At 37.6% G+C, this 27,316-nt stretch overlaps 1 protein-coding gene across 1 annotated transcript; it reads right to left on the reverse strand.

The window, feature by feature from the left end:
- Window positions 1-21,906: 21,906 nt before the first annotated feature.
- Window positions 21,907-25,459, reverse strand: LOC113310330 (zinc finger CCCH domain-containing protein 66-like). Its single transcript, XM_026558965.1, has 2 exons — window positions 25,239-25,459; window positions 21,907-24,545 (listed from the first exon to the last, which is right to left on the reverse strand). Exon 2 carries the CDS (start codon window positions 24,488-24,490, stop codon window positions 22,337-22,339), a length of 2,154 nt encoding a protein of 717 aa, XP_026414750.1. The 5' UTR covers window positions 24,491-24,545; window positions 25,239-25,459; the 3' UTR covers window positions 21,907-22,336.
- Window positions 25,460-27,316: the final 1,857 nt, after the last annotated feature.

Consider the following 27,316-nt stretch of genomic DNA (forward strand, 5'->3'; position numbering starts at 1 on the left):
GTTTTTAAAGACGTCTTGAATTTCACAATGTACTCCATCCTTCCACATGAGTATCAAACCTCCATTCAATCCTACTCTATCAATATAAACATGATTACAGTAATTTAAAAAATTAACCAAAACTAACATTTTCTCACTCTCAACTTTTGTTTCAGAAAGAAACAAGAAATCAAGATATTGTTTTCTGACTAAGATAAATAGCTGATTTTTTGTGAATTTTTGAGCTAAACCTTGGACATTCCAAGATAAAATCCTCATTTTTAAAATTCCAAAGAGAAATAATACTAAAATTAAAATAAAACAAAAGTATGGAAAATTAAATTAGGGCGAAATTTTAGGGTTAAGAAATGAACCTGATAATTGACAACTCTCTCATGTTGATTTTGTGTAATCAAACCTCCATCTTGAGTTCTCTTAACCCCATATCATTGTGTTGATATTCTATTTTGAGATCCATAACATATCTATTTTCATCAACTCCGGATTCCTTAATAATCGTATTACCACTCTGAAAATTGGGTTGATATGGGTATTGAGAATTTATTGAGGATTGGTTTTAGAATAAGAGTTTGTTAGAGCATTGCTCGGTCGTATTCGCCAGCGTTGCTATCTCAAGCTTGTTGTCAAATTTAGTTGATCAAAACTGTTAGAAACTGCTCGGTTGAACCCACTAGCGTTGGTATGTCAAGTTAGTTGTCAATTTTAGTTGCCAAAATGCATTCTTGATTTAGCATACTAAAGATAGTTTCGGACTAGATTAGGTCTAAGAAGTTGAATCGAAGCTATCCTTAAAGGGTGAAGATTGAAGATTAAAGACTACAAGAAGACATCAACAAGTATTTCATCAACAAAGGTATGTGATTGATTTCATTTGGATTCTTGTTCAATTCTACCTTTCTAATCTATCAAGATAAATGCTCACTCTATGAAACAATTCCAATGACGGTAAATGTACATTTATGTATATATAGTTGAGGTTATTTGATTCATGACCTTGGAGACAATAACCTTTATCCTTATAAAGAATCTCATGTTATAGTGAATGAGTTTATGAATCCAACGAGCCAAGAATCACTCAATTTCGAGTTATAACAATGAAGTTATGAGTGATTTATTAAAGTAACAATTATAAGTGTTGTTGTGATTGTTACAGTTCGTTAGTAGGGAACAATCCATGGGTTGTTTGTAACAGTTCACGGACTTGGGCCCAATTACGTGACTAAAAGACATTTTTGGTCAAATTGGTGATGTTTCCTTATCTAAGCAAGATGGCTATTGGTCCAAACATTTTTGATTGCCATATTAAAGTGTTTGCGATTCCTTCCTAATTTAATTTGTGATTTATTCACAAAAATACAATTTGCTAAATTAATTATTTATTTAATTATTTTGGAAAGAGTTGTAACTTAGGAAAGACTCCCTTATTTAGGAGAGTCTTGAAAAAGGAAAATAGCTTTGCTTAGCTTCCAAGCTATTGTTCAATATAAATAAGGAGTTCGTGAGTTTACAGGTTTTTCATCCCTTTGGATAATTGTCATAAGCTCTGCAGGTTGTTTTCCACGTCTTCCGTTCTTCGTGAACGAGTGTAAGATAAAAGTATTTGTATTAGGGATCACAAAGCCAAGTTGAATTTAATCTTCGTGATTGATCATACAACTTGTTATCTAGGTTTTGCACCTCTTGTCTATTCTAAGGTTTTCTCTTCTGATATAAAACCATTCAAGAGTTGTTGATCATAAACCCTAGGTTTTGATAGATTTCAGTTTCCGATCGTATACCAACACTTGTTAGTCGAAATCGGAGACTAGAAAGAAAAACTTGTATTGAGGCATCTCGTAAAAATCCTTGAGAAGTTTTAAACAAGATATCTCTAGATTTATTCTAGTTATTATCGTTGTAGATTTATTAGGGTTTTCTTAACTTGGAAATTGATATTTGGAATCACCCAAGTTCACTTACGAAAATCAGGTTCACGGACTCCTTGTGTGTACGTATACTGATTGTAAGATAAAACCCTAATCTACGAGTTTGTTTTGATATTACTTTTACCTAGTAATTGTTTTTATCAAAATAAACACAAGATTTCCAAAACCTTGATTTACATCTAAAGGGAAATCAAACCGGTGTTTTGTGCAAACAAAATATCGAATCGTATCAATCGTGGTGGTGTATCTTCTAAAGAGAACCTTGGGTTCTGCTAGAAGATTTTCGTGAAGAATTTCTAAAGAGAATCGGTATTTTGCTAGGAAGTCTACAAGTGCTGAAGAAGGTATTACATCTAGTCCAAATAGGTAGTAGGAAATTGGTGTAACAACTTATAATCAGTGTGTGTTTATTCTGGACTAGGTCCCGGGGTTTTTCTGCATTTGCGGTTTCCTCGTTAACAAAATTTTGGTGTCTGTGTTATTTCTTTTCCGTATTATATTTTATTTATATAATAAAAATATCACAGGTTGTGCGTTAAGATCAATCAGTCCTTGTATCCGGACTTTGGGTTGTTGAGTGAATTGATTGACACTTGAACATTGCTCTTTGGTACTGTTCAATTTAATCCTCTTATATTCAATTGGGCTTGCAAATCCCTATTTTCTGATTGCAGATTGAATCAAGAGATAGAGATATAAAACTCTTTGATATACTTTTTATAGATTGAGTCTAACTGTCTAGTTGATTCTCTTGAAAGTGTATTGGAGTTTTTCTATTCAGATTGCCAAACGAAATATTGGGTGTGGTTGTTAAACCCCCGCTTTTTCAAAAACTATATCTTGATTTCTAGTCTATTTATAGCTATGTCTCGGATAAGGGTAGAAGTGTGTAGTTGAACATTAGACTTCACGATGTTCACCATTTGAAGAAGAAGATCTACTGAAGACTTTGGAGGAACTTCGAAGATAAAAGGTATGTGAAGACTAAAACTTATCTATCATTCAGAATTCTATTCAATTTTATCTACTAATGAGACTCAGACGTATAGCTATATAAACTTTATGTTATACACATTGAAATTTTGAGTCGAGTTTATCTCGTTAATATCATTCTCGAAATATAAGTTTAAATATTAGAATGCTTCATCATCTACTTGAAAACTTTGGTTATGAATAATTCATTTGTTAGAAAATAAATATTAATTCAGTTTGATCATGTGAAAAGTACCTTAAAAATCTTACATGATCTGTGTGAGGAGAGTCATCATGATAAAAGTTACCTTAAACATCTTACATGATTCTGACGTTTCTTTGACATTCTCAATTGTCTCGGTTGTAGGAAATTCAGTAGGAGAGTCACCATGGTGAAAGTTACTTATATCATCAATGATAACATTAGTTGATTCCATCATGATTTGGGTTCTGAGATTAAAAACTCGGAAACCACGACTGTCAGATGCATAACCAAGAAAAATGCCCTCATCTCTTTTTGAATCAAACTTCCCTTTCTGTTCTCGATCCTTTAGAATGTAGCACTTACTGCGGAACACTTTGAGAGTTAGGTTTCCTACCGTAACACAACTCATAGGGAGTGTTTAAGGTCTTTGACAGTAAGTAAACACGATTGATCAAATAGAAATCCGTAAAAACAGCCTCACCCCAAAACCTTAATGGGAGGTTTTTGTTATGGAGCATTACCCTGGCCATTTCCTGAATAGTTATATTCTTCCTTTGTGCAACTCCATTTTCTTGTGGATTGATTGGTGGTGAGTATTGTTGAATAATTCCCATAGAGTCACAGTATTCAAATACCTTGGTGTCTTTGAATTCTGTGCCATGATCGCTTCTAATTTTCTTTAGTTTGCGACCTTGCTCATTCTGGATTCTATTAACAATAATCTTGAACTCACTAAGAGTTTCATTCTTATGAGTCAAAAATGCTACCCAGGTGAATCTAGTGTAATCATCTACCATAACCACATTATCTATGTCCTAGTCCGAGACATCTATAAATAGGCTAGAAATCAAGACTTATAGTTTTGATCACTAACATTGACAAACATGCTTGAGATAGCAACGCATGCGAGTTCGACCAAGCAATGCTCTAACATCATATCTCTAGTAACACTTCCATCCAAGATTCACCTCCACCTTGACCTTCTCATGACTCGAAGAATCCTTTGAGATAATATTCCCCAGTAAACTGGATGATCATTCTTCAACTGCATATTTCACAACTTGCACAGAAATTATTGTTCTTCTTATGACTCTTGAAGAACTAGCACCAAAAGTTGTATATTGCATACTCTGGGACAATCTCTCCATCTCTTTGATATAGTATATTTTCCTCAAAAAGTGTATGTTCTCTAAGGCTAATCCTTGTAGTTTATAAGACTTGTGGTTGTTAGGGTTAGAAATAAAGAGATGATATCTTATTGGGTTATAAAAGGATTAAAAACGTTAGAAATTTTTTGTTCCCTAATATAATGGAGAGAACAACTATCCAACTTGCTTCCCGGGGTGATAATTTTGAAAAAAAAAATTTGAAGAAAGGGACAAGTTTCCTATTCTGGTTACTGAAAATATGTCGGTAATTGACTAAGGTTTTGACCTTATCAACCCATTGATTTTGTTTGAAAAAAATGAAGATTAATCTTTATGATTAAACTATGATGAAGATAGGAAATCCCAGGATTGAAACTTATGATGAAAATGATAAAATATCGAACCCAAAACGACCTTTTGGACACACTATGATACATGAACAATACGACTACTGGAAAGAAAACACCACTGCGATAACTCAAAGGGTAGATAATTGGAGATTTCACCACGACTGGAACACAAAGATAAACAAGGAGATCTGCCAAAAGAATTAAGAAACCAATAGCAAATTAATAACAACAGAGAGTTTGATAATAAGTTTTAATAACATAAAATAGAAACTAGATATTAGAATCTTAGATTTGTTCTAACAGGATTAGGGAAAAACACAACCAAATCAAAACGATTCTTGTGAACACAAAGATCATTGTCATCGGAGTGTTCACAAATAATGCGCGCAGACTCATGGCAATATGGTAAATAGGCTGCGCCTGAGGGGGATGAATCGGTTATGTTGAATCCTTGACTGAGAGTCCTAAAACTCTTCCTCGTCTCATCAACTACAATCATTTTTATTAACTCGCATAATAAGATAAATAATGGATGAAGTATAAAACGTACGAACATGATGTATCATAAATATCGGATCGAATATGAAAATTATAAATGCATGAATATAGATGAAACGATTAACTTATATGATTCAGCACTCAGATCTCTGTCTTCGGATTTGGGTTTTTCGTTATATGTATGATGGTTACAGAAATAGTCGAATGACTTTGAGATCAACATAGGCCTGCGTAGCGGGAGGAGTTTCACTTACACTTTCTCTATCTCTCTCTGTCTCTCTCTGTCGCTCTCCTATTCTCCTCTCAATATTCTCGGATCCTCCTCTTCACTTGGGAGAGAGGGGTATTTATAGGGTGGTTACGTGGGGTCCACTTCTGAAGCCCGTTATAACCTTATCCTCTTGTGTCTTGTGCCGCTTACGCAGAAGTCTTCATGTTCTCGGTTCTCTCTGCGTGTTCCGTTTGAATATGCAGTGCTATCTGCGCTTCCTCCACAGACTGACTGACACGTATGCTGTTTAAGGGTATTTAATGCGGGTAGTTGAGATGTCTGTCCGCGGTAGACAGCTGTCCTCTGCCCCTGTCTTGTCTGCGTCAGTTAGACTATCCCCAGCCGTAGATCTTAGATCTTTCTGGGGATAGGATAAAGTGACTCTTGGGTTATCCTCCAGTGCTTCGCAGTGTTCTAGTGTTTCTGTCTCCTCGATCCTCTACCGTTGGATCTGGTGGGTGGCGACGCTATCTTGACAAGGCGCGTCTCTTGACTGTCCACGTGTGATATCATATCTTGATGCTCTCAGCCGCATGTCCTCCACGTGTGTCTTTGTGGACACGTGGCGGAAGATGAAATGTGTACCTACAATTTGCCCCTTTTCCTCCTACTGGGCGGTTAGTCGAAGTGGGAAGAAAAAAAGTGTTACTCTATTCATATTCTCTTTATTATTTTCCTAGATTTTATGGCACATTCCCCACTATTTGCAATAACTACTTCTTCTTGGGTAGTGGGGAAAAACGTGTTACTCTCTTCATCTTCTCTTTATTATTTTCCTAGATTTTATGGCACGTTCCCCACTATTTGCAATAACTTCTTCTTGGGTAGTGGGGCGTTTTTATCTCTCTTTGCATATATATATATATATATATATGAGAAGGAATGTGAAAATTCTCTAGTCATAAATTTCATTCCTTCTCTTTCCTCAGAACTTTTATTTTTTGTTCTCTGCTTCTGTATCCTTGTTATTAATTGTTGTTGTTGTTGTTCCTCAAAGCTTTCTGTTGCTGTTGTTGTTGTTCCTCAAAGCTTTCTGTTGTTGCTGTTGTTGTTCCTCGAAGCTTTCTGCTGCTGCTGTTGTTCGTCGAGGCTTTCTTCCTGATTTTTCATTTGTAGGTAAGTGGTTTTACTGTGTTTGATTATCTTTTGATGAAAAATATATTCGTTTTCTGTTGTTGCTATACGTGTTTGTGATGAAGAACATATGTATAGATGTGTGTATGATTGCCCCTGTTCGTTATTACAAACAGTAATGATTTCTGCCTTCGTGTATGCTTGCCCCTATTTGTTATTTCCCCTTTTTATTTAGGGTTTGTTCTTATTTTCCATCTGGTTCATGATTATGAAGAACTGGATGAAATTGGGTTTTTTGATTTTCGTTTTGTCTCCGCGGAAATCTGAAACTTGTTTGTATATTACGCAGACATGGATGATCGTCTGCGGGTTTCTTATCAAACTCCACCGCCGAGTCCGCGTAGAGATCCTGATGTTTCTCCGCCTAGTGGAGGTTCATCTAAGTCTTCCCAAGGTGATACCCGGGTTCATAGGGTTTCGTTTTCTTCTGGTCAGAGGTACTCATCTTCTAAGAAGGGTGAGTCGCAGAGAGGGAATACGCAGAAAGGGGACCGGACAAAAGAGGCTCCTGGTTCCCGGTATGCTATTTCTCGTCCCTTTGTTAATCCGCGTGATGATCCCAAGAAAACGCGGGATGTCCCGCCTCTTCGGTTAGTGGCGCCTCCTTCCGCGTCTCAGAAACATCCTTTACCTCCCCCTCCAGTGTCTCAACCCAAGGGGAGGTCTTCGAAAGAAGTGGTTTCGAAGACTGAGGCATCTAAGGTTCCTCCTAAGAGAAAAGCTTCCGATAGAAATCCTTCGAAGGATTCTGCGCCTGATCCCGCGGAGGAGGAAAATATTTCTCAGGGAATACGCAGCGTCGCTGTTGGGGAGAAGAAAGTGACCTTCAAACATATTGATCTGGAGGTTTTTAAGGAAAAGCATGGTCTTCAGCTATTCGATGTTCGTTTTTACGCTGCTGATGATGATATTACTTATGAGATGATATCGACGTATAAGTTTGATGAACTTCATCTGCTGACCACGGTGGGGGCCTTTGAAGCGGGTCTTATGTTGCATTTATACAAGTCTGGGGATTCCTTTTATTAAGATGTGCTGGCTGGTCGAGAGGGCTCTTCGAAGAACACTCACTGTCGCTCTACTTCCCAACTTCATGGGAATCATCTTCGTGCACTGAGGGAGTGTTATCTTCAGAGCAAAGGAGAGACAATGATGACCCTTTATGTTCCCAAACCTGAAGAAAGGGAGTGGTATACGCCTGAGAATTTTAACAAGTATTTTGGTGACTATGTTAACAGTAGGAATCATAAACCGTGGAGTGTGAGTCTTCGTAATATTACCGCTCCGCGTGGTGAAATCCGTCTTCTGAGTGAAGTAAGTGGTGCTAAGGTGAAGTACGTCCCGGGTACAGAGAATTATACTAACAAATTGGTGTTTCCTACTCGTGAGCGGATCAAGCGTGATCATGACTATGAGTGGCACGCGACTGTTATTTTGGTTGCTGGTCCCTGGGCTTGGGGGTGGGTTCCAGGTCCGAAAGGATGGCGTCCTACCGCAGATAGCCAGATACGTGAGGCTCATCCTGCTCGTTATGGGAATTTTCGTCCTTGGCATTTGAATTTTGAGGGCATGAATTTCCAATACGCCCTCGATGTTGTTGATGGAGATGACGAAGAGAGTTCCGATGTTGATCTTCAGACGAAGAATACTGCGGTTGTCAAGGTAAGATTCCCATATGCCTTGCACTTCTTTAGTTGAGGCAGTTTTAATTATTTTCAAATCCAGGGATTTTTATTTCTATATGCCTTGTCTTTTTAGGCGACGAAGAAGAAGAGGATAAATCCCAAGCAGTCCACCACCGCAACAATCGAGGAGGCGGAGGTTCATGAAGAAGTTAACAGTCCTGTGACTGAGCTTGGAGGGGATGAAGATATGTCTGATAGGGAGGAGCGTACTGATACATCCCCTTCAGGTCATGATGATGAAGAATTTGTTGAAGGGAATACTACCGCTGGTGGCAGCGGTATTGGTGGTGAAATTAATCTCGCAGGTGGCCATGATGCTGGTGCCGAAGCTAATCCCGCGGGTTGCAGCGATGCTGGTGATGGTAACATTGCCCTTGGTGATCAGGGTGTTGGTGGTGAAATTCCCGCTGCATCCCAGGAGTTTTCCTTTGGCCGGATTTACTCTGCGGGGAATACTTTCGATATAAACGCTGCCCTGGGCCTGGCTTCTGAGTTCAACCTGTTTTCCCCAAACGATGATTGGGATGTGCTTGGTAACTCTAGCAAGGCGGATAGAAAGGGCAAGGGAGTCGTGAATGCTAGTGATATTCCATAGGTGAGCGGTGCTAGAGATCTTCTAGATTTGGATGCGGGAGTAGCCTCGAACTCTTCGGGTGCTAAGTTTACGGACACGGGTGGGGCCTCGGTTGGGTCTTCTGGAGATGATTTTCCTCAGTCATTGATCCTTGAGGGTGATGATGCCATCTTATCTTGGTTCAAAAAGAAGAATTTGATGTTCGTACCCAATCCAGCTTCTGTGGTGGAAGGTGAGAAGAAATCTGATGCCTATACCCGTAAGATGATGCAATTGTCTCCCGAGGACCAGGTCGCAGAAGCGTGGGATAAGGATCTTCGGGCCTTGGAGGCTGCTCTAGTGATCGACGCTCCCTCGACTGTTGCTGATATGATGGCCTTGGCTAATGGGTATCAGTATGGATTTCCACAACAACGGATGTTATAAGTGAGTTCTCTTATCATTTCGCCTTGTATCAATATTTAGAAATTTTAGAATCTGGGTGTTCTAATTTCTAATTCGCAGATGATGAGGAGTGAGCATTGCAACCACATGTTGTACCAGTTTTTTTAAGGCCAAATCCCTCAAGTTGGAAGATAAGCTTCGTCTTCGGGAAGAGGAGCTTACCGCGGCTGAGACTGTTATCTCTGATAGGGATAAGGAGATAGGTGAGTTGAAGAGTATCCTCAAGGCTAAGGAGAAAAAAGGCAAGGAGGAGGAGAAGCTTCGCTTGGAACTTTCTATGGCTCGTAATGAGTTGGAAGAGGCTAAGAAGAATTCTTCGGATGTTACAGGTTCGATTATCTGTTTTCTCTTCCTTGCTGTTGTCCTTTACTGTAATTAGTGTTCTGTCTAAGTCTCCCTCCCCCACCCTATCTTCAGTGGGTGGATTTCCCGAGTTAGTATGGCTTCGGAATGAGCGACAACATCAGAAATCTCGCATCGCAGAGTTGGTAGAGAAGATAAAGAGCGAGGCTGATAAGTGGAATGCTCGTGCCGATGAACATAATGCTCTTGCAGAGGAGTGGCGGGGCAGACGAGTCCAAATGGTTGATATGCAGAACAAATATAACAATGATTGTCGTTTGTTTAATGGAGCGTTGTTGTGGATGCGTGACAATCTTCGTGAATCCCGAGAATAGGTCTCATCTTTAGAAGCTAGAATCAATCTCTTGGAAGAAGAATTGCGTCAAGCTCGTTCTTCTCAGTCTTCTGATGTTAGAGATTACATTCAGCGTCTTGCTAGGGAGAGAGATGATGCTAGGGCTGAGGCTGGCGCTCTTAGCAAAGCTTTAGCTGCGTCTAGGTCCGATGTGGTACGCCAATCTGAGTCTGAGAGGAATCTTGAAGTAAATATGTATCGGCTTAAAAAGGTTCTAGAGGGATTAAACAACGAAGTGAATCATCTTCGCCATTTGGATTCAATGAAACAGGTAGAATTAGATGCGAGTCAGTACGCTCTTTCAACCCTTCAAGCGGATTATAAGAAGTTGTCAGATGAGTATGACTTTCTTGATGAAGCCCGTGATGCTGTTGTTAACGAATATGAAATAGCTTCGGCGAGAGTCGAAGGTATATGCTTATATTATCGAGTGTGATTCTGTAATTTCCTGAAGCTAACCATCTGTATTTTTGTTTTCTTTGCAGAGCTCCAGGGACAGCTTCGCACTGCAAATGAAAATCTTGCGAAGGCTCAATCTAAATTAGGGCATCAGGAAAGCCATATTAGTCATCACAAGGGTTTAGCTACAGCAAGGGACGGGGCTGCCCAAGCCGCTTCGAAGGAAGTGAGTCGCCTTTCCTCGTTGTTGTCGAAGGCTGAGATGATGAATACTGTTATTACGTACAAGGCTCGTTGTCAACTAGTGGAAGAGACTAACAAGATTCTGGACAACATCGAGTATGATCTTAAGACCGAGCATGGCCTTATCAAGGACTATCCGCGCCGTGAGATAATTCATTTGTTAGAAACTAAATATTAATTCAAGTTGATCATGTGAAAATTACCTTAAACATCTTACATGATATGTGTGAGGAGAGTCATCATGATAAAAGTTACCTTAAACATCTTACATGATTCTGACGTTTCTTTGACATTCTCAATTGTCTCGGTTGGAGGCAATTCAGTAGGAGAGTCACCATGGTGAAAGTTACTTATATCATCAATGATAACATTAGCTGATTCCATCATGATTTGGGTTCTGAGATTAAAGACTCGGAAACCACGGCTGTCAGATGCGTAGCCAAGAAAAATTCCCTCATCTCTTTTTGAATCAAACTTCCCTTTCTGTTCTCGATCCTTTAGAATGTAGCACTTACTGCCGAACACTTTGAGATAGTGTAAGTTAGGTTTCCTACTGTACCACAACTCATAAGGAGTGTTTAAGGTCTTTGACCGTAAGTAAACACGATTGATCAAATAGCAATCCGTAAAAACAGCCTCACCCCAAAACCTTAATGGGAGGTTTTTGTTATGGAGCATTACTCTGGCCATTTCCTGAATAGTTATATTCTTCCTTTGTGCAACTCCATTTGCTTGTGGATTGATTGGTGGTGAGTATTGTTGAATAATTCCCAGAGAGTCACAGTATTCAAATACCTTGGTGTCTTTGAATTCTGTGCCACGATCGCTTCTAATTTTCTTTAGTTTGCGACCTTGCTCATTCTGGATTCTATTAACAATAATCTTGAACTCACTGAGAGTTTCATTCTTGTGAGCCAAAAATGCTACCCAGGTGAATCTAGTGTAATCATCTACCATAACCACATTATCTATGTCCTAGTCCGAGACATCTATAAATAGGCTAGAAATCAAGACTTATAGTTTTGATCACTAACATTGACAAACATGCTTGAGATAGCAACGCATGCGAGTTCGACCAAGCAATGCTCTAACATCATATCTCTAGTAACACTTCCATCCAAGATTCACCTCCACCTTGACCTTCTCATGACTCGAAGGATCCTTTGAGATAATATTCCCCAGTAAACTGGATGACCATTCTTCAACTGCACCTTTCACAACTTGCACAGAAATTATTGTTCTTCTTATGACTCTTGAAAAACTAGCACCAAAAGTTGTAGATTGCATACTCTGGGACAATCTCTCCATCTCTTTGATATAGTTTATTTTCCTCAAAAAGTGTATGTTCTCTAAGACTAATCCTTATAGTTTATAGGGCAGACTTGTGGATGTTAGGGTTAGAAATAAAGAGATGATATCTTATTGGGTTATAAAAGGATTAAAAACGTTAGAATTTTTTTGTCCCCTAATATAATGGAGAGAACAACTATCCAACTTGCTTCCCGGGGTGATAATTTTGAAAAGAAAAAAATTGAAGAAAGGGAAAAGTTTCCTATTGTGGTTACTGAAAATATGTCGGTAATTGACTAAGGTTTTGACCTTATCACCCCATTGATTTTGTTTGAAAAAAATAAAGATTAATCTTTATGATTAAACTATGATGAAGATAGGAAATCCCAGGATTGAAACTTATGATGAAAATGATAAAATATCGAACCCAAAACGACCTTTTGGACACACTGTGATACATGAACAATACGACTACTGGAAAGAAAACACCACTGCGATAACTCAAAGGGTAGATAATTGGAGATTTCACCACGACAGGAACACAAAGATAAACAAGGAGATCTGCCAAAAGAATTAAGAAACCAATAGCAAATTAATAACAACAGAGAGTTTGATAATAAGTTTTAATAAAATAAAATAGAAACTAGATATTAGAATCTTAGATTTGTTCTAACAGGATTACGGAAAAACACAACCAAATCAAAACGATTCTGATTCAAAACACAAAATCATGAAAGATGATCACAAGATCAATGGGACTCTTTCTCCCATAGGGGTCAGGTTATCCGGTCCCCTTCTCTATTTGATTCTTTTCTCTGTTTGTTTTCGTCTCCCTATTTCTTAATTTTGGTATAATATGCTTTGCTATATTTTTACATATAAAAATTGGGGAGAACTTCATGATATCTAGTATCTGGTGTGAGGACTAAGGAAGTCCCCAATGACCCTATGAGCCGGGAGATGTGGTATTCGATTAATCAAGAATAAACCGAGACTCTTGTTTTTTTTTGTTTTTTTTGGTAAAGGAAGTATTTATTAAAAAACTACACAGGCCTTACAAGACGAAGGAGGCCCTCCCTCTTAGATCATCATTTACCAGAGTACACAAAAAGAAGGCGAGAATTCTATGATGTACAGATCAGTTGATCACTAACTGGCTTTTTAGCTAAGGCATCAGCCGCAATAAACCTCCGAGTATCATCGTGAATGACTCCACCTGTACTAGCATCGAAATTTTCTTTAGATGCACCATCTGTATTTAGTTTATAGTATCCAGTAGCAGGATAAGTCCAATGAACATTGTGAACCACATAAGGAGACTTAAAAGAGATATGAAGACCGAAGATGGCCATATATTCAACAGTCTTCACGGAGGCCTGCTGCAGTACTGCATCACAGTTAAAATGTTGATTCTGGAAAACCACCTCATTTCTAGCTAGCCAGATTTTCGAAAGTAAAAAGGGAATTGAAACCCCTTTGTGTTGACTGAATTCCTACATACGAGATCCATACGAGATCGTGAAATAGATAATTCCACTTGGAGTAAATCTGATCCCAAACCGCAGAACTAACGGGAAATTACAGAACAAATGGTCTATTGATTTTGGAGCAGAATCACATAAGGGACACAAGTCTGAAATAGCGTACCCTTCTCCTACATAAATTTAATAGCAGAAGTATCATCTCTGTGCTTCATCTCTCTGCACTTATGTGACTCACTCGTGTCTGTGTCAGTGTAGTTAGTGTGAGTTGTTACAGGCTGTCTGTACGACTCTTCACCTTCTCTTTCTGTATTTGAGTGTAGTATAAATACACTCACTGTCCTTGTATTCTGTAAGGTCACATTTAATATAATTGTTTAATACAACTATAGTATCAAATGATAACTTCCGCAACCGCCATTAATGGCTACCTTTTTTTTTTCGGATTTAGTTTTTCTTGATTTCTTCTTCTTCAGTTTCATTTGATTCTTCTTCATCATCGTTTATTTCAATCATGAACACCTAGGAACCAAGAATCTCCAACGTACCTCTTAATCAAATCTCACAAATTCTTTCTTACAAACTCAAAGATAATATTTTCCTTACTTGGAAATCTCTTCTTCTTCCTCTCCTCAGAAGATACAAGGTCCATGGTTTTCTTGATAGATCTCTTGTTCGTCCTCCGTATTTGCTCGACAATGCTGTAAATCCTGTTTATGCAGCTTGGCATGATGATGATACTACTCTCATATTATGGATTCAGATGTCTATTTCTGAATCTATCATTCCTTATGTGGCTGGAGCTGAGTCTTCAAAGGATTTATGGGATACAATTGAAGAAAGATTTGCTAGAAGTTCTTCTGCACACTCGATCCAACTTCTTCTTTAGCTTCAATCTCTCAAACTTGGATCAGTTACTGTTTCTAACTTTCTTAAGGAAATCAAGAAAGTTATTGGTGAACTTTTTTCCGCTAGATCTAGGATTAATGATGATAAATTAGTAGTTACTATCTTGAATGGATTAGGATTAGATTATAGTTCTTTCTCTACGTCTATTCAGATCTGTAATCCACCAGTTACATCCAAAGAATTACACAATATTCTTCTGAGTGAAGAGATTATTGTACAATCCAAACAAAAATATTTGTTAACTGAGGAAAACTCCAAAGCATTTGCTGCTAATGCTAGACCTAGTTCCTCATCATTCAGAGGTAGTGGTAGAGGCTATACTCAAACACCAAAATCTTCAATACCTTTCTTGGTTATACCAGACCTTCTCTATCATACTATCCTAGAGGATTTTCTCAATTTCAAATGCATCCAGTACCAGACTTTGTACCTAATTTCACTGCAAGACCTTCTAGTCCTTCATCTTCAAATCCTCCACCTATATCTGACAAAATTTGTCAGATCTGTAATCGAGTTGGTCATCTTTCCTTAGAATGTCGACACAGGTTGAACTTTGCGTATCAAAACACATACACTCCACAGAATCTGAGTGCTATGCTTGACACTACAAATATCATCAGTGAGAATCCTTGGTATGCTGATTCTGGTGCAAACAATCATATTACTTACCATGCAACACCTTTTGAAGGAACAGAAGAGATACAAGTAGCTAATGAAGAAGGTATGCCAATAACTCATATTGGTAACATATCTAAAACTGGTTCTTCTTATCACTTTGATTTGAATAGTGTTATGCTTGTGCCAAAATCCTCACAAAATCTTCTCTTAGTACACAAGTTCACCAGTGACAATAATTGTTCCACTACATTTGATTTTGTTGGTTTTTCTGTTAAGGATCACTCATATGGGAAGATCATTTTTCAAGAGGCACATAAGGTAGGATTGTATCCAATGCAATTTTTGAAGTCTTCAACATCAAAAGCTTTATCTAGTTTTACTACATCCGCAACTACATGGCATCAAAGATTAGCTCATCCTTCATTTCAAGTTTTTCAAAAAGTTTGTAAAACTCTAAACTTGTCACACACAATAAAGACACTAATGTTTTGTGATGAATGTCAATTGGGAAAGTGTCATAAACTTCCTTTTACCTTGTCAGGTCACATAGCCACATATCCACTTCAATTACTTCACGTGGAAATATGGGGTCCAAGTCTTGTAACTTCTTCTAGTGGATTTAAATACTATGTTAACATTGTTGATGACTTTTCTAGATTTTGTTGGATATTCCCTCTTTATGAGAAATTTGAATTCAAAGTCATTTTCTTACATTACAAGGCCGTGGTCTAAAATCTTCTTCAAACTTCAATTATTACAATAAAAACATATGGACGTGGTGAGTTTTAAATAATGAGCTGAAAGATTTTTTTATGTGTACATGGTATTACTCATGAGGTTTCTTGTCCACATACTCCTGAGCAGAATAAAGTAGCAGAACCAAAACGCATGCATCTTGTTGATACTAGTAAGACTTTCTTGATTCAATCTGGATTATCTGATAAGTTTTGGGTGGATGCTTTTCAGACATCTAATTATGTTATTAATAGACTTCCTGTCAGAAGCTTAGGCTATATTTCACCATTTGAGAATCTGTTTGTTAAAACTCCATAATATTCATTCCTCAGATCATTTGGTTCTTCCTGCTTTCCCCGTATAAGGCCTTATACTACTCATAAATTGCAACCAAGAAATGTACATTGTGTGTTTCTTGGATACAACTCAATGCATAAGGGCTACATGTATTTAGATCCTAAACCTGGAAAGGTGTACATCTCAAGACATGTTGTCTTCAATGAAACCAGTTTTCCTTTGAAGCCAAATTGACTCAATTTCCTCTACAGCTGCTATGACACCTACTAGTGCCACAACTATTATTTCTTTTACAGCTGATATGTCTCCTACTAGTGCCACTACTATTGTTTCTTCTACAGTTGATATACCACCTGCTAGTTCCACTACTTTGTCTGATGCTACTACTTCAATAATACTTCCTCCTCATCAGAAAACTTCAGATACTATCATTATGCCTGCTAGTTCATGCTATGAAGCTGTTATATCTAATTCTCATCAAACGATCACAAGGGGTGAAAAAGGTATCTTTAAACCTAAAGTTTTTAATACCAAACATGTTTTATCTGCTATTGTTCACCTCAAACACCAACATGCTACTCTAAATCCATCAAAATACCTTAGTGGAAAAGTTCAATGGTTGAAGAACACACAACTTTAAAAGATGCAGGCACTTGGTCTCTTGTTGATCCAGCTCCATCTTACAATGTTGTTGGGTGTAAATGGGTCTTTAGGATTAAGCATAAAGCTGATGGAACTATAGATATATTCAAGTCCATGCTTATGGTTAAGGGCTTTCACCAGCAGGAGGGCATATATTTTACAGAAACTTTCAGTCTTGTAGCAAAGCCCACAACCATCAAGTTAATTCTTTCTTTAGATGTTAACTTTGATTGGAAACTCAAGCAATTGGATGTGAGTAATGCATTTTTACATGGGGACTTAGAGGAAGATGTTTATATGCAACAACCACCTGGTTTTGTTGATCCAGATAAACCATATCATGTGTGAAAGTTACATAAGTCCATTTTATGGTCTTAAACAAGCACCAAGGGCTTGGTATGACAAATTGCTGAATGTTCTAGTCTCTGATGACTTCAAACCATCTGTGGCTGATTTCTCATTGTTTGCGCAAAAGTATGGATCAAGAATCACTATAATTTTAGTTTATGTTGATGACATTCTGATTATAGGAAATTCAAAGGATTATATCAGTCAATTCATTATCCAGCTTCAGTCATACTTTTCGATTAAGGATCTGGGAAATCTGCATTTCTTTCTTGGTCTTCAGGAGGTTTTGATCAACTTTTTCTCAGTCAAACAAAGTATGCTATGCACTTACTTGAGAAGTTCAATATGACTGGTGCAAATCCATGCATCACTCCTATATATACACATCCTCAGTTGTCCAAGTTAGATGGCACCATTCTGTCAGATCCCAGTGAATATAGGTCTCTAGTAGGTGCTTTGCAGTAATTGACATGGACAAGACCTGAAAATGGTTTTGCAGTCCATCAGGTTTGTTTGCATATGCAGGCACCAACTGATACTCACTTCATTGTTGCTAAAAATATATTGAGATATATAAAGAGCATTCTTGACTATGGCTTGTTATTTACAAAAAGGACTTTTAGCTATTCATGGCTTCAGTGATGCAGATTGGGCTGTCTCTGTTGACACTAGTAGATCCACTGGTGGCTATTGTATCTTATTTGGCTCAAATCCAATATCCTGGTTTAGTAAAAGGTAAAATGGAGTTGCTAGAAGTTCAACAGAAGCAGAGTATAGGTCTCTGGATAATACTGCAGCTGAAGTTGTGTGGTTTTGTCAGCTTTTAAGAGATCTTCATTTTCTTTATCTCCACAACACAAGTTATCTCTTGTGATAACCAAAGTGCAGTTTCTTTATCTTGCAATCCCATTTTTCATAGAAAAATGAAGCATTTGGCCATTTACTATCATTTTGTCATGGATTTAGTTCACAACAAAAGCTTGCAGGTTACTTATTTGTGCACTCTGCAACAACTTGCAGACATCTTCACCAAAGGATTAGCAGGACCAAGATTTAAATTTTTAAGACACAAACTGAAGATTGCACCTTTCAGGAAATTCCAGGTTTTTGTGCTTCATTTTTGTGCACATTTTTGTGCTTCATTTTGTGCTTCATCATTTTGTGCATAAAAAATGATGAAGCATCATTTTTGTGCTTCATCTCTATGCACTTGTGTGACTCACTCATTTCTGTGTCGGTGTAGTTAATGTGATCTGTTACAGGCTGTATGTACGGATCTTCACCTTATTTTTCTGTATTTGAGTGTAGTATAAATACACTCACTGTTCTGTAAGGTAATGATTCACACTCAATACAACTACAATTCACTCTTACAAGAATCTTTTTGTGCCCCATCAACCATAGAAAATGTTTTACATGAGAAGAACAGTGAAGATACCATAATCTTATCCAACAATGACTTTTATGATCCTCACTATTGTTTTCCTCACAAAGAAACCTGTAAAAAAGATTGACTTAAACATTACCATTTTTGTCAGCTAGTCAAACTAATTTGTTAGACTGCGGACATTGAAAGCCAACGTGAATGACCTGAATTCTGCGTTGTAGCTCTTGGGCAACAATATTTTTCAAACTGGAGAAATCCCAACCAGTATCTTGACTAATCAGATCATCAAGTATTAAGTGTTGAATATGAGAGTAATCATGCTCCACTAAATCTTTCAATAGGATTCAAGAGGCCCAAGAATCCTCCCACACATTAATGGATCGACCATTTCCTACATACCACTTCAGCCCAACTTTAACAATTTCCCTGCCTCTAATAATACTCTTCCAACACCAAGAACTATTAGCTACAGAAGAAACTTCCCATAAAGTGGAACTGGCAGCATATTCTGCTTTGAATAGTTGGCTGATAATGGTATTTGGATTCATTATCACTCTCCAAGATGTTTTTGCCAGGAACGACAAGTTATGGAACTCCAAGTTCAGAATTCCTAAACCTCCTTCCCCAATGGGATTACACACTTTATCCCATCTAGTTCTATGTGCTCGATGACGACCATCTCTACATGTCCAAAGAAAAGATCTTTTAAGTTTATCCATAACTGAAATAATTCCTTTGGGAACCCAGATGGTGGACATTAGATGGTTCAGAGAAGGATCCAACACTGAGACTCCTATGTTACCATCAATATTCTTTTGACATTTTTTTTATGGAAATGTTATTGTAGTATAATAATTATAGAATATAGTACAGTAAATTTACAAGCTCATTTTTATCGAAAACATTAGAAATAAAACATGATTTTAAAACTCTTTGTTGAAGTTGGGATGACAAATGCTGAAGATTTTATATTCGAGCTTATTTAGCTATGTGGTCCGCAACTGAGTTATGCTTTCTATTTATATACTTAACCTGAGCTTGTAGTAGTTTTTCCAGAATTGAGCAAATTCCGTGTAAGTACTTTTCGCACTCCAAGGAGAATCTTTGCTTGTCTTGTTAATTATATCCGCAAGTGTTTTACAGTCCGTTACTATGGATACGCTGGACAATATGCTTTCACTTAACCATGTGGAATCCTTTAACAAAGCTTTTGACTATGCATGAAACACCAAAGAAGCCCACTCTGATCCCGTTGAGTAAATTAGGAGATATATTAGTTTGTTTTATTGCGATGAGAATATTAATTTTATTGGATTATGTATCGTGGAAAAAAATTCATGTGTAAACGGGCGTTTTTACCATTGTTAATGGATTCTGGTATACGTAATTCTGTTAATTGAGATTTTGCTATTGAAAATTAGTTCACGATTACTATAGGCTGGTATTAGCATTAGTGGAGTTGGAACCATTTCATATTATAAGACAAAAAAAATATAAGTGATCTCGGTCGTTGGATCACTCAAATGGTACCAACCATTAGCGATCATGGAATTAATCACCTGGTTCTGTTTGAAAATCACCTGCGACCAGTGTTCCAATTTCTTCCTATCGTCCTGTAACTTCAGGTGTCAATACCTGCGTTATCTATTTAAAAAACAAAAATATATCAACAAGACAGTAAATGCCACATTGTTTTTGGGTTATATTTCTAAAACTCCATTTTCTTTTCTTTTTCCATAAAAGAGGAAAAGCCTCAAAATACCATTAATTTGTTAGATAATTTCTCAACATCATTATACTATCAACAGATCCAAAGTATCTCCACCAATTCTTGACTATCCATCCTAATTTTACAAATTTAAAACCCATTTCGGAATTCCATAGGACCAAATCGGATCACTGGGCCTAACTATTTTTGAAACAAAACTAGTTTGTTTGACTGCACAGAGCAGTGTTTGGATGATACTCATAGTATCTTACACCTAAATCTAAATAGCAAAGTCTTGAGTAACAGTATCTTAAGTAACAGAGGTTTTCTAAAAGTGTCTTTTGTTGTTTGGATCGGAATGTAACTGCCTGAATCGGCGTTGAAGCCTTTGTAACGGTAGTTGTTATAGTTGCTGAACTTGTTGAAGAACCTGATGTTGCTGTGGTTGTCTTTCTTTTCTTGGCTATAGTTGTTCTAAAACTCCCCAGTGGAAAACACTGGACATAATTCGTTAATAAACAGTTACAGTTGGTGAAATACACAAAACCGTTGTGCTAAAAGCTAATGTGACACACACACATCAGTATTCCTTTTTGAACAAATTCAAAAGCACTGGAATCATGAAAAATTAGAAAGAAAAAGAATTCTAAGCCGCCCACCTAGGTAGATGCCTAATGAAGGCCTTAGAATTTAGTAAAACAAATACATCAAATCAAGGGTTAGTAGGATAGCATCTTTTGTGTTGTTAATTACTCCAGTTGTTTGTCTTTGAATGAACGAAAAATCACTTTCTTTCTCTTTCACTTTCCTAATCCTAATCCTTGTTTATAATAATAACTATTCTCTTATAAAACCAACAGAAATGGAAGGACGAAAAGCACTGATAAAATTTGCATTATTCTTGTTAATCTCAATGTAATCCTACAAAAAAAAAAGAATAATGATATTGTAGAATGCTATTCTATTGTTGTGATAATGGAAGTAATAATCAAATAATTTTGGGACCACTTAAGTGGAGATGATGAGATGAAGCATAACATTCCAAAAACAAAATGTCAAAAAAGTAAAGCCCACTGCCTACCCATTTAAAAAAAAGAAAAGCTTTATAGAGTATGGATCCCTATATACTAATTCCATTATGGAATATAATCTATCAATCCAAAAGGCACAAAACAGGTCAGGAAGAAAAGAAGAATAAGTTTGGAGAGAATAGAAAGAACAAAAAAAAAAATGATGAGTAGGAGGAGGAAATTGGAAAGAAAAAAACAAAAAGAAATGGGTAGATATGCCTATCCAGCAATGTAAAAGTGGTTTGGAAATGGGAAGTTGGGAAGCCATCTCCAAGTCCAAAGTTGAGTAGTTGGAGCCTTGGAGGTGAGGGGGACCCAGTGATAATCTGTTTAGCAACCAGAAACAGAAGTGCTTCTATTTTTGTAGAAGTATTTTCAGAAGAAGTTGGAAATAAAAAGGAACCGTTTCACACATCTTGAATTTTCTTTTACTTCTAAAAGTCATTCTTCGATTAAATATGCAGGAGGACCAGGACACCTATGCAAAAATCTTCCAAAATCAAATTCCAAGCTGTGAAAAAAAAAAAAAAATTCTTTTTGAGGTAGGAACCAGTAGCATCCTGCTAACCTTCCAAGATGGGAGCCTGGGAGGTAAAGAGTTTGACTTGTCCCATTCTACTGAAGTAGAGTAGAGGGTGGATTTTCAAAAGTGTTGCCTTTAAGATCAGGCTAGAAAGTCATCTGGAAGTAATACTGCCACCTGTTATCAAAATTAAAGGAGAAAAAATGAACTTCAAAGGGCCAAGGCCATTGAAAAGCAACCCAGGTAGTTTTTTTCCTTCCTTGGCTGCTTGTTTTAGGTAATCATGGAGAGGCATAAACAGTGCAGCCAAAAATGAAGACATAATGAATGAACAGAACACAAAAGAGAACGCATATTATGAACAATATACTATAACTATTAGTCATTAGATTTTCAAATTTGAAATTTGTATACAATCTTTCTGTTCAGTTTATAATGGTGAACCTAGTTGTCACTCAGGTCCCCCATCTCAACTCATTACAGATAGCTTTGCTTGGGGGTCTTATTAGTAAAAAGACCCTCCCAACTTCTTCTTCTTCTTCTTCTAATTACGGGACCTAATTGAATATATATAAAAAATATTTATATATGAGCAGCAAATTTTCTTCCTGCTCAGTTTTTCTCTTCCTTTTCTTTTTCTTCTGGAAACAACAAAGTAATTTAAAAAATATTAATAAAAATTTAAAAAATGGCAAGGAAATTGTTAGGCTGGACAAGCAGAGCAGAGCAAGACGGCTGCGGCGCGCTTGTTATTATGTTGTTGTTGGGTGGGTGGCGGCGTTGTTAAGCCACCATCTGCTCCTGCTCCATGTACAATTGCTCCATATATGGTGAGAGCATATCCATACCCCCACTGTTAAGATGATACTGTTTCTGCATCTGAATTTGCTGTTCCTCCAAGCTGAACCGCCTGTTGGGTGATCCGGATTGTTGTGGTGCATCCTTCACTAGGGATTGCACCCACGACACATCAGGCTCATCTCCAGGGTGAGCCAGAGAGGCCATGGTCTCTGGGGGAGAGCCCATTGAAGTATTGTTGGTTCTGAATCCGAAGGATGCAGACTTTCTGAGTTTGTTCAGTTCTTCTCCTTGAACACCCCAGTCCAATTTCCCAGTAGGGGATCCCCAATCTGAAAATGTACTGGTTGACATGGCAGATGAACCCATGAGCCCAGGATGACGATTCATTGCGCTACGGTCAATGAAGCTCTGACTCCTTTGCTTTGCAAAGGCAGCAGACCTTGAACTCATGGCTGCAACTGCAGATGACTCGAGGCCGAAAGATGGCGACCTTACAGGAGACGAAGATAGGTTGCCTGAGTAACTAGAACGAAGCTGCTGCTGCTGCTGCTGCTGGTGGTTCATGTTCTGACGTATCTGAATTCCAGTAGGAGAATTAACCTGAGATGATGACCCGTTTTTAATAGATAAACTTTGTAATTGAGACAGTAAAGAATGATCTAGAGACCCAAACACATCTTCTAGGTTGGTGGGTTTCACACCACCAAGCCTACCACCAGATGAGGCAGCCATAGCTGCAGCAGTAGCCATGGTGTTATTCCAGTTTGCCTGAGACGAGAGATTCGACATCTCATCCATCATCTGTTGCTGTTGCTGCTGTTGTTGTTGGTGATGGTAAGGACTTAAACCAAGCATATCCATGTCTAATTCCATATCTCGGGCACTCATCGCGGTCTTCAACCTACTACCAGGAAGCTGCAAGGTGGGTGGAATTAGATTGGACTGATTCTGCCACAGCCCACCTCCCATGGGAGAAGAGCCGGCTGCTAAAGGTGACATGGGAGGGGTTGAGTTGGAGTGCATCATAGCCGAAGGAGACCCAAGTGCCAGTGGGCTCATATTTGACATGTCCAACGGAGAAAGGTTAACACCAGACGATCTAGGAGATGGTACAGCAGACCCTGTTGACGCATAAAGAGGGCGAAGCTCCTCAGGTTTGTGAGCAAAGAAGCAGACCCTGCGGGTGCATCCTGTCTCGTCCTTACAGAGCCTAGTTCGGTACTGAGCTGGGTGCAACCAACACTCGAAAACTCCATGTGCATACTCGCAACCATCACCTAGTCTGCAAGTACCCTTCCGGAATTCCGGGCAAGGTACACAGCTGTAATGGAATTTCCTTGGGTCACGACGTCGTGCGTTCTCTCCTGGATGAACAAACGGGCACTCAGTCCAATCATGAGAGTACGCCCTTGAACAAGGCTTCACCTTGAAAGTATACATCCTGAACTCATCTGTTCCGTAAATCCCGTTCTTTATATCAGGCAAAGTTAGATCAACTGGATACTCTTTCTTGTCACTCCCCTCTTTGTGACCCATCAACTGCTGGAACTCTTCCGGTTGATCAACTACGTCATCAGAAGGAATCCATTCTTCAATAAAATTATCACCGTTACTCCCTTTCAGCATCATCTCAAGTGCTTTCTTCCTCATAACACAAGACGGCCTTAAACCCGGAGCAATCAAATCACCAGGTTTGTTTCCTTTGGCATCGACTGAATTGCGGTCTGCAGAGTTATCAAGCAAAAACTTAACGATCTCAGGAGAAGTCTTCGACCCACCAGCAGCTGCGCAATGAAGTGCAGTCGTCCCATCGGAACCACATGCCTGGTTAACATCAACAGTACCAATCGACAAAATAAACTTCAAAACATCAGTGCTACCATACATGGCTGCAATCATAAGAGGAGTCCTTTCCTCAAGACCCATCTTTCTTGAACCAATAACTCTACCATACCAAAGACTTGCTTCATTAACATCACAACCCTCTACTTCCACAGAATTTTTGAAGGCAATTACATCATCTGAAGCAGCTAATTCAAGCAAAGCAGAACAATTTGGGAAAAATCCCTCCTTTTGATTACCTTCCATGAAGGAGGACTCAGTTGGTGTTGTTTTTCTTTTCGAACCACTGCACATGGAAGATGACCCTTTAATTTCCTCTTCTTCACACAATCAATCAATCAATCGCTTTCTGCAAAATATTAGTGGAAACAAAATTCAGCACCTCAATTATCACGAAACAATAATAAAAGACGGAACTTTCGGTGATCTAAAGATTCTAAATTCACTATTACAGATTACAGAAACATAAGAAAGATCTTCAAGAAAGAATTGGTCTATTTAAGGTTGGTTTCTAGAAAAGTTTGCCGTCATTAAAATTTAAATTAAGAAATAAATAATTAGTCTAATTACAGTCAAATTTTGACAATATGATTTCAACCTTTACAGCAAATTAAACCCTAACTTGCACTCAATCTCCAGACAATTAAACCTTAAAAAAGCTCCACGAATTCAACATCAAAAAAAAAAAAAAAACTAAATTACCTGAATATCAAGTCAATTTCTTAACAGAAAATTTCAATCTTTTTCAATAAAAACCTAAACTCACACTCAATCAAATAACCTTAAATTCAAAATCCAAATAATCAATTCTACACTCAATACAAATCCATAAATAATCCTCAGAAAATTAAAATTAAAATCTTTTTTTTTTCTTTTTGTTGAGGAAAACTAAAATTCAAATATACACAGAACCCACAACCTTAAACACAAAACCCAATCAAGAAAATCGTCAAAATCAAACCGTTGTTAAAAACCCACACTCAATTCACCTCAATTAAGAAGAAGAAGACAGAAGAATAAGATCAAAAAAAAAGAAACATACCTTATCAGAAAATCTTTTAAGTTATTATTTGAGTAAAGAATTCAGAGACAGTGAGCTGAAGAGAGAAGAAGGAGAATGAGAGAATTTAAGAAGGAGAACTCAAGAATCTAAAATCCAGAGCTCCCTCCTTTTTAACTAACACGAGTGGAAAGGAAAAGCAGACGAAAGTGAAGGAAGGGGGGCAAAGGCTCCTCTTTCTTTCCTACTTGTTTCGTTTTTCTTCTTTTTTCTCTAGTCAAAAAGCAAATGACTTTCTCCCTCTCCAAATGAGATTCAAATGAACCCCAAATGAAATTTCATCTCTAAAATTCAGTGTGGGGCCCACTAAATTTTATGAATATCTAATCGGGTGAGCCGGTAAGAGGAAGAACGTGTCAATTTCAAAATATTTGGAGCGACATGAAAAAGTGGTAACCGGTTAAAGATTCGGAACCTGTAATAATCCGCGTCAGCAATCTCCACTGAATAATAACTGTTTATTTTAATTATTTATTTCGTTATTATTATGGTATTATAATTAATGATCTCGAGAAATAAATAAAGAAATGGATTGTGATTATATCGATAAGGTCAAATTTCGCACGCGTCTCTATCTCTCTTCTTACACGACGTTTTTGTTTAGCTGGTGACTCGATTGTTCAGGGTGTTGATAAGAAGTAGCCTTGGACTGAGATCAAGTGTATTATTATCACTGACCGGGTTCGAGAAAACTAGTCATAGCAATCTCCCAAAAATTCAAACATCGCGGCATTACAGGATTACTGGGACTATTTTTGCGAGGTATTTTTAAATTTTGGCATGTTTCTTAGTTTAGAAAAAAAAACTCCTAGTTACGGCTTCTTTTCCGGTTTAGACGAATTTTAATTTGGTCCTAGTTTCTAGAAATCCAGGCATTTTTGAAGCTTATAAATGAATAAGTCTTATGAAAGAATTTTATCTTCTAAGTTTCATGACACCTAGCATTTGGAATAGGTCATGCAAGTTCAAGTCTGATAATGAAAGGTAAAGTGGATTTCAAAACGCCAATTAGAATTTCGTTGAGCAGTGAGCACAATTTCAATTAGTGTTCAATCTTGGCCTGCCAAATCAACGGTCAGATAGAAACAATTAGGTTTAGAAACAAACTCGACTACAAAATTAAGCGCAATTTTTGAACGACACTCGACATAATCATGATTGGCATTTTAGTTTGGATTCCAAAGTTTGTTCTATAAAACCTTGGAACATATTTTGGAAAAACTGTGGATGACCCAACTTTGGAGCCAAGACTTACTATTCTACAATTTTTCATGCATCGAATAGATTGAATTCCACCATCTAACAGCAAGGATGTGATATTAACAAAGGTAAAAATTGAAATGTTGTTTATTATGAGACAACTTCTATAAACAAAAATATATGTTATTTGGAGGGTGCGCCATGACTTTCATGCATATATGAGTGTTGTTTCTAATGAATATATGCACATTTTTTTATTTTTTTCAAAGAAAAACATTGCATTAGTTAATATGATCATATAATTTTTTTGATAAATAAACAACAAATTCAAGCTCCCCATACACAACCAGCGCCCTTAGAAAATATGGATGAAGAAGAATTGTTAATACCAAAAGGGCTTACTAAGACATTGCTTGCGTTAATAAGAGACATTTGGGGAAAAGTAAATTTGAGGATGATCTGTATTTCAAATACTGTACACAACGTTAACTTCATAAGTACCTATCGTATAGTGGTGAAATCCAAGCTATGAAGATGTAAATGACTTGTGGAAAATCAAGTCTAATGGTTCCAAGTATGGTTATTTTAAGCCAACTTCCAAGGTTATGTGAAAGATAGCTTTGAGTCCAATCTAAGACAAAAAAAAATATTTTGACGTTCAACCTGATGGTTTTAGTGCGTCTGGTAACTTGAGCTCTATTTTTAATCATTAATCCTATGATTTAACATGGAGCGTCAAATCTCTTGATGCGCAATGTAAATAAACCTGGTATTCTGGAACTTTTTGGGACCCTGCACTATTATACTTTTCCTTCCATGGTCTATTCTTAATGCATGGGTGACATGAAACTTGGAAGATC

This window comes from Papaver somniferum, chromosome 9 (assembly GCF_003573695.1).
Source record: "Papaver somniferum cultivar HN1 chromosome 9, ASM357369v1, whole genome shotgun sequence".
NCBI classification, from domain to species: Eukaryota; Viridiplantae; Streptophyta; class Magnoliopsida; order Ranunculales; family Papaveraceae; genus Papaver; species Papaver somniferum.

Coding starts and splice junctions, on each gene's coding strand:
- LOC113310330 (XM_026558965.1), bottom strand. CDS start 24,490: ATGTGCAGTGGTTCGAAAAGAAAAACAACACCAACTGAGTCCTCCTTC.